This window comes from Sinocyclocheilus rhinocerous, unplaced genomic scaffold (genome assembly GCF_001515625.1).
Source record: "Sinocyclocheilus rhinocerous isolate Xijiao unplaced genomic scaffold, SAMN03320098_v1.1 scaffold464, whole genome shotgun sequence".
NCBI classification, from domain to species: Eukaryota; Metazoa; Chordata; class Actinopteri; order Cypriniformes; family Cyprinidae; genus Sinocyclocheilus; species Sinocyclocheilus rhinocerous.
The window spans coordinates 311172-319999 of NW_015627918.1; the positions used below are offsets into that span (position 1 = coordinate 311172).

At 35.9% G+C, this 8828-nt stretch overlaps 1 protein-coding gene across 2 annotated transcripts in view; it reads left to right on the plus strand.

The window, feature by feature from the left end:
* Positions 1 to 86: 86 nt before the first annotated feature.
* The window catches only part of LOC107737061 (sushi, von Willebrand factor type A, EGF and pentraxin domain-containing protein 1-like), a 13479-nt gene continuing 4737 nt past the window's right edge, over positions 87 to 8828 (plus strand). The window contains exons 1-9 of one of the 2 annotated variants that reach the window (XM_016548462.1): positions 87 to 209; positions 818 to 1018; positions 1112 to 1208; positions 1457 to 1530; positions 1882 to 2070; positions 5259 to 5471; positions 5760 to 5954; positions 6862 to 7047; positions 7564 to 7660. In XM_016548462.1, coding sequence (XP_016403948.1) covers positions 158 to 209; positions 818 to 1018; positions 1112 to 1208; positions 1457 to 1530; positions 1882 to 2070; positions 5259 to 5471; positions 5760 to 5954; positions 6862 to 7047; positions 7564 to 7660 — 1304 coding nt within the window. In that variant the 5' untranslated portion in view covers positions 87 to 157. The remainder of the gene's footprint in view (positions 210 to 817; positions 1019 to 1111; positions 1209 to 1456; positions 1531 to 1881; positions 2071 to 5258; positions 5472 to 5759; positions 5955 to 6861; positions 7048 to 7563; positions 7661 to 8828) is intronic. The other variant, XM_016548463.1, reaches the window with a different exon arrangement.

Genomic DNA, 8828 nt, shown 5'->3' on the forward strand with positions numbered 1-8828 from the left:
GAAGCAAACCTGATGCAAAAGTTGCTGGGAGTTGAAACTGAAATGAGGGCAGGCTTTGAGCTCTCGTGACGACAGCAGGCGTGTGTGTGTGTGATTTTAACGCAGTATTTGTTTGGGTTGAAACGGTACTTCAGTTCATCTGCAGTTGTCCGTGAATATGGCGCTTGTTTGGAGGAATATACTCATACTTGTGTTTGCGCACTTCGTTGGTGAGTAACTTTTAAATTTAGCATTAAATGTCTACACGACCAAACTAACTCCATATAACCATCAAACGCTCGATGTGACACGTCGCGTCTGCATTTGATACACCGCACCGCTATTCCAGCCAATATTTACACATATTATATATTTGAACTGATGACTAAGTAATCCTTTATTTCTATTTATGTATAAGCCGTTTTGGCAATATTCAGTGCTACTGGAAGATCAATGCATGCTGTGTATTCATAGGCATAAAGTTAAACATTGAGTTCATAAGCTATGAGGTGGAGTTGTTTTCTTGTGCATTCCTTAGAGATTTTTTCCCCTTAACCACAGGTTTAAAATAGATTTCCCTCCACCTGGAGTCTTACATTGCATTATATCTTCAAGTTAAAGGTCATAGCTACTGCACAGTTTACATTCAAAACACTCGGATTATTCACCTTTACACAGACTATCAGTATCATCATATTGGTAACTAATTAAGTGATTTAATAGCAAGCATATGCTATTTTTAGTATGACCGCCAACAAAACTGTTGAGGCAAATTATATAACTGCATTTTCGTTCACCTTTATTTTTGTTGTTGAGCTGTGCTTTGAAACTGTTTCAGTGTCTCATTTGTCTACTCGATGTGGCGAACCAACAAAGTATCCCGGCAAGCAGCTGCACAAAAGTTATCTCCATAAATTAAAGTTCAATCATGGAGAAAGAGTGATGTATACATGTCCCCCGGGTTACACACCCTCAGAAGGAAGTCCAACATCATGGTGTCTGCAAGGACACTGGACAGCCTTGAACCTGAAATGCCAAAGTAAGATGCATCTGTTTATCTGTGTCTCTAAAATATCTCTTTTATTCATTCATTGTACTCCACATTGTTATATTTTCTCATTTATTCTCACAGAGAAAAAGTGCAATGCGCTAGGTGACGTAGAGAACGGGCAGTACATTCGAGAAGGGCAATCATTTGGCGATAAAGCCATTGCTACGTGTAATAAAGGGTATTTGAACCTTATTTTCATTTTTTTAAATGTCTGCAGTCCATAAATTGGTGAAAACATGGTTAATTGATAATAAATAGAGCAGGTAGAATAAGTGTAGAAAGTTGCTTTTCTTTTTGTCTTGGTTCAGCATCCATAGATTGTTCTAGATCTCCTACTAAATGGTTTACTAAAGCAGGCCAATAAAGTTTCCCTTTCATGATGTTAATGACTTTTTTGCTCCTTAATATAATTGTTTTCTCATGCAGTTATGTTTTGAGAGGAGAAAGAGTTCGTATGTGTATGCAAAACGGTTGGAGTGGGATGGACCCCATCTGTGAGGGTGAGTTTTTAACCCTTTGTCATATTAAAATCATCACAAAAATGTACCTTAATTTTATTAAAACACTACAACGTTTCTAACGGTCACAACCACATTCTCATCAAAATACAATTATATCTTCTAAAAACCATAAACTATGAAAAAGTGTGACGCAGGAGCCATTTCAACAGACACTTACAGTGTATTAGATGTAAGAGGATTGTATGGCGGTAAATCCCTCTAAATCAGAGGTGGGTTTTCCAAGATTTGTAGAACTGGCTCTGCCGCTTAATGTCGCCCTCTAGTGGTTGATTCCTGTAATCAGATGTCATGATTTTGGCACAATCAGTTGTTTTTTTTCTTCTGGTTTAGTGTCGAAGATCATGTGTTTAGCACCTGCTGTGGCAAACAGATGGATAAAACCTGGAGAAAGGACACAGTACACACCCCAAGACACTGCAACCATTGTCTGCAGTGAGGGATTTGTACTGACTGGCTCGCCACAGGTCACATGTGGACCAGACGGCCAATGGCAGGGCTTGCCTGTGTGCCGCTCGAAAGGTAATTTATGTTGTTTTCACACTTGGTTTGAATACTTAGTCTGAACCTGATTTCAAATCCACTTCTTCCTCCAATGATGCATTTCAAGAGATACAAAGAATGAATGCTGCTCACTAAAAGCAGTTTCTTGCGCTAAACGTCTAACTCTACCCAGCTGGCACCGGATGTCAATTTTACCACAAATGTGTTGGATTCCAGCATTGGACAGATGTTGAATTTTGGTTGGAAATGAAAACTGGGTTGATGCCAAAACCCAATGTTGGATTTACTTAGACTTCTAACATTGGACAGGCATTGAGTTTTGATCTGAAATGAAAATCGTGTTGATGTAAAAACCCAATGATGGATTTATATCAACTTCCATTGAGTTTTGGTTGGGAAAAAAAATTGGGTTGATGTCAAAACTCAGTGTTGGAGAGACGTCGTATTTTGTTTAGAAAAAAATGGACAGATGTTGACTTTTGATTCAAAATGAAAATCGGGTTGACGTCAAAACCCAGCGTTGGATTTATATCAACTTCCACCATTGGACAGATATTGAGTTTTGGTTAAAATTAAGAAATGGTTGATATTAAAACTTCCACCGTTGGACAGATATTGAGTTTTGGTTAGAATTAAGAAATGGTTGACATTAAAACTTCCACCGTTGGACAGATATTGAGTTTTGGTTAGAATTAAGAAATGGTTGACATTAAAACTTCCACCGTTGGACAGATATTGAGTTTTGGTTAGAATTAAGAAATGGTTGACATTAAAACTTGGACAGACATTGAGGTTTGGTTAGAAATAAGAAATGGTTGACATTTAAGGGGCCATTTACACGACAACGTTTTCAGCCAAAAACTGAAAACTTTTTATGCGTTTTGCCTGTTCGTTTACATGACAGCGGCGTTTTGGGGACTGAAAACGCATATTTTTGAAAACGGGTTTCAAAGTGCAAGCAGTGTTGCCAACTGTTTTCAGTTGAAAGTAGCTAAAACTGGTAGCTAAATGTCACTAGATGACATCATAATGGCAAATTCACTGATCTATATAAAGATGAATGTAGATCAGTGGTCAAGATGAGAACTTAGATAAGGTTTGTCCAAGAAGTTGCTATATTTGTCCCTAAACTTTTGAAAAAGTCTCAAAAGGGGCAGGGAAGTCGTTAAATCTAGCTACAAAGTAGCTAAATTGGCAACACTGAGTGCAAGTTTTTGAAAACGCCACCGTTATAATTTCTGTGTAAACACCCAAAACGGGAATCTTTGAAAACAGTGAAGTCATGCGTGTCCATTGTACGTGTTAGGTATTTAGACATGCGCAGTACGTGTTGATTTTAAAGGCAAGCGCGAACAATACAACATATAATCGTCACTTTCCTACAGGTACTGTTTACTAACAAGGTGACAGCGCCAACTACTGGCCTGGCATACGTAATACAGCGTTTTTGGACGTTTTCGGGGAAATGTGTTAACGCGAATCGTTTTAAAAACGTTGTCGTGTATATGTGAAACTTTTTAAAAACGCAAGGGAAAAACGTTTACGTTTTTGACTACATCGTTGTCGTGTAAACGTAGCCTAAAACTTCCACCATTGGACAGATATTGAGTTTTGGTTAGAATTAAGAAATGGTTGACATTAAAACTTCCACCGTTGGACAGACGTTGAGTTTTGGTTGGAAATGAAAATCTAGTTGACGTAAAAACCCAACGTTGGATTTATATGATGTTATATATCTAATGATGTAATAATTTAACATTGAATGGTAATGTTATGATGTTTAGCAGACATTTGGTTATGGTCTGATAAGTAATCAGACTTGTGATTTTTTTTTTTTACCCAGTGGATTGTAAAGTGGGTGAAAAAGGAGCATAGGCCTGGGCGATAAAGTTGACTTTTGATTAAAAATGAAAATCGGGTTGACGTCAAAACCCAGCATTGGATTTATATCAACGTATCGATATTTATCGACGGTACACCTTCTTCGATATCGATAGAAAAATTGTTCGATATAGTGCACAATATAGGCACGTGCTATGAGTGACGCAGACAGCACACACAAACACATGCTGAAATGAGTGCTGTGCTGTGATGATGTAAGTGACGTTGTAGCATTTTAATGTTTTGTTAGTCTAGCTAGCCCACGAGATGTGCCGCTGCTGTGTTATGCATTCAAAATATTAGAGAAATATAGAAGCTCAATGCGGAGAAGATCTTGAATGGGTTAAAACCGAAACCAAGCCATTCACACAGAACGCATATTCAGCGCATTTTTTAGCCTGACAAATATGACTGCTGCACTCGCATCTCACACAAGAGATGTATAGAAAGCCATGCAAAGTTAAAACAGTTTAAACTTTTAGAAAACACGTCGAAAATTTGTGGAGGGTTTATTCCTTTTCTCTGCGTCTCATATATTTTTAAATGCAGTCTGTGTGAATGGCGCTTCGGCTCTTTGGATTAAGCAATGCATAAATACATGATGCTGTTTTGTTCATAATTGTTTAGGCAATTTACAAAATTATATTTGATTTTTATGAGTTAATTTAGACGTAATGCACGTTCTTTATAGAGTTACATCCTTGCGTTGATAATTAAAATGCGCTGCATTATTTTGCTCATTGCGCCCTTCTGTGGTCTCGGGAGACAATTAGACCTATACAATAAAGACCTATTTAATCTGCATATAAAACATTAGAAATGAGATATTTGTTTAATTTTTATTTTGTGTTTGACTGTTAAAACAAAAAAAATATTTGTTGTTTGTCAGGAGCACTTGTTTCATATCATATATTTGTATTATTATTTACTTTCCCCCTCCTCGAGATCCTCTTATAGTTGTAGATAGTTTTATTTATTTATTTTTTTTTTTGTGCCAAAAACTATACACTTTAGTTTTCTACCCTCTCTATGATCTTTATTTGATACATTTTTTTTTGCTGTCGTTGCTTCTTTAAGAAACAACCCGTTCGTGAATGTTGAAAAGTTAATGAATGAAAAGTTTTAGCAATTTAGTGTCAATAAATGCTGTTTTTGGACTGGGAAGACAGTTTTGAACTCCGAAAGTTCTTGTATGTGTTCATAGCACACACATTAATTTCTGTTATATCTCAAAAGACACAAATCTCTTTAAATGTGTTGTGTCAAAATTCACTTCACTTCAGTCTTTCTGCTTTTTTCCTCACCTTTGCTGATTATCTCAAAAGGTCAGTTTGCAAAGGTTTTGCTCTCAAGACTTGCTATTCCCAAGACATGTCCCACTCCTGATTTGGGAAAAAACGGTACAGTGAAAGAGCAGAAGTCTGATTACATGCCGGGACAGTTCATATCTGTCACCTGCAGTAAAGGATTCGTCGGATCTGGAGTTTTCACGTGTCACGCACACTCAAAATGGCACCCAAAGGAGCCAGTGTGTCAGTGTTAGTACAGATGATGCTTTCTGAATCATTGCATCACACAAAAGCTGATAATCTTCAATATTTTGAATATCGAGTCATTTTATTATAACATTAACGCCTTCAAAATTTGATCCTGATAAAGAAGAACATGTTCCTAAACAAATTCATGAACCCTCCAAGTTTGAACTTTAAAACCTTGAATGTCACATAAAGACACATGCTTAGGATAAAAATGTCTGCACGCATACATAAAATTGCTAATTGTGTTTTAAAGCAAAAATAATCATTTGTACCCTTGTTCATGTTCAGTGATCACCTGTTCAGCACCTGCTGTGGCAAATGGAAGGATAAAACCAGGATCTAGGGTGTACAAACCCAAAGACACTGTGGATGTGATTTGTAATGAGGGATTTGATCTGATTGGCTCACCAGTGGTCACATGTGGACCAGAAGGCCAGTGGCAGGCCTTGCTTGAGTGTCGCCCTAAAAGGATTTCAGCTACTGGTGGGTGCATTACATGGGTATATATTAGGGATGTAACGATTAACCGCGATCGTGATTAAAATGCAGTGGTTGCCTCTCATTTTAAATGGAAAGAGCACAGACAAAGCCTTAGTTTGTTTATATGAAGATATTTATTTTATTTGTGTTACTTATTTATTTGATTTGGGGCTTGTTTTAAAATTTCAATTTAGTTTTGTTATTTACATTTACATTATATTTAAATTTTGTTATTTAGCAGACGCTTTTATCCAAAGCGACTTACAAATGAGGACAATAGAAGCAATCAAAACCAACAAAAGAGCAATAATTTACAAGTGCTATATTAGTATATTATTATAGTGTTATATTTCAATTTCACAAAGAAACATGCAGCATTTTGTCCAAGCAATAATAAAAGGACACATTTAATTTATAATTTGTCTTAAATCTCATTTTGTTAAAAAAAAAAAAACCGTGAATCGAATTGAATCATGAGTTGAGTGAATCGTTACATCCCTACTTACAATGCATTCAAAGATATATATATATATATATATATGACATAACCTTAGCATTGCTAGCATCATGTTATTACATTTGTTTAGTTTTATATAGACAGTATGACTAAAAAATAGATTACTTACTTGTAGAACAGAATGACCCACTGGGCTGTTTTCTTATATATCATCTGTTAAAATATTATTTAAAATACATTATGCATTTTTATAATATAAACATTCATAAAAAAATTTTTTTTCATTTTTATATTTTTTTGTTATATTTGTTATATTTAAAAAAAATAGCTTCCACTATTCCATTCTTCACACTGGAAACTTCACACGAATTTATATAAATGGGTTGTATAGTATTGTGCCATTCTGAATTCTACAGTAAATGTCTACGAATGGAAATTTTGGTTCTCTCACAGGTAAATGTGGTCCAGCTCCGTCAATCCCTCATGCTTTCCCCAGAGACGGATCCTTCACACTGAAAGAGTATCCATCCGGTGCTCGCATTCACTACAAATGCAGTACAGGATACGTGCGGGCCAGAGGAAGCACCAGTATACACTGCCTGAATGGCCAGTGGACAAACCTGCAGCTCCGATGTGAAAGTACGCCAGAGGACTTTTAACTTCATTTGCTCCCACTTTCTATATTAAAGCATCTGAGGATTCAAAGTACCAGCCTGTATGTGTGTAGCTTCAAGAGAGTAACCATACATTTGTTGTTTTATTTTCTGTTATTAGTTTAGAATCATTTAGTTCTATAATAATTTATCATTTAATTAATCCATTTAATAAAATAGTCATTCATCACATTATTCATTTTTATTATATTACTTAGTTTACTTATTTTTCTTGCTCTTGCAATGCTTGCAAAGAATGATTTTCTTCCTCAGATTATCTAAACATTCTTAAATCAAGACACATTTACTTTAGAATTAAAATGTTTTGTTTTCTGAAAAAATTTATCAAAATTGAGTGACTTTGCTTAAAACAAGAAATGGGGTGAGGAAAAATAAATTACATTTTTACCCTATTGGCAGACATTTAGTCTTGTTTTAAGTTTAAAGTCACTTAATTTTGATGCTGTGTTGGAAGAATCAAACAATTTGTTTATATCAAAAGGGAAGAAGTGCGGATCTGCTGGAGAGATCTCCTATGGCCAATACGAGTACACAGGTGTGTCATTTGGAGATTCAGCTACAGCCATCTGTCAAGAAGGGTGAGATACAGCAGCAGTTATAATACTCGTGCATTCCCAGTTCTGTTTTTAGATATTCAGTAGATGAGTTTGTTTCTTCATCAGATTTGGAGAAATGTAGCATTGCATCACTTGCTCACCAATGGATGCTCTGCAGTGAATGGGTGCCGTCAGAATGAGAGCTGATAAAAACATCACAATAATCCACAAGTGATCCACAGCACTCCAGTCCATCAGTTAATGTCTTGTGCAGCCAAAAGCTGCATGTTTTTAAGAAAAATTCCATCAAGACTTTTTTTTTTTTTACTTGAACTGAATCACCTTTTTTATGTTATGTAAGTGAAAGACTTCATGCTGGGCATGTTGCCTCACATCTCATTACACAGCAAAGTACAAGAAATGTAAAGTAAAGCGGGTGGTTGAACATAAGAGTTAGCTGCTATTTAGTAAATGCTTCATTCAAAATGACTCCCCATTACATAATTTGACTGTCCCATTGGTGTAAAATGGACTAAAGTGTGCTGCTCAAGGTCAAAGGGGTTATAGAAAAAAGATTGTGGTTTTGTTAAAGGAATAGTTCACCCAGAAATGAAAATTTACTCACCCACAGGCCATACAAGATGTAGATGAGTTTGTTTGTTTGTACATTTGATAAATGGAGCATTACATCACTTGAACTTGCATCAAACAGGTGATAAAAACATCAAAATAATCCACACAACTCCAGTCCATCAATTAACATTTAGTAAAGTGAAAATCTGTGTTTGTAATAAACAAATCATTAATATAAACATTAATATGACATTTTTAAAACTTCAAACCACTGCTTCCAGCTAAAATATGAGTCCATAATCCATAATAACGCTTCCTCCAGTGAAAAAGTCAATTTCCTGTTGTCTCTCACATCAAAATAAGCCCACATATTTGTTTAGAGCTGTTTTGGACTGTGCATATTTCTCTCCTGATTCAGAGAAGCAGTATTATGGATAGAGGACTCCTCTATTTTAGCCGGAAACGGCAAGCTCAAGTTAAAGGGGTCCTATTATGCTCTTTTACAAAGTCTTGATTTTGTTTTAGGGGTGTACTAGAACAGGCTCTCATACTAGGTTGTTCGAAAAACACATTATTTTTCACATATTTTACATTATTACAACACCTCTCTTCCCAGTCTGGCATGAACGGCTCGAAT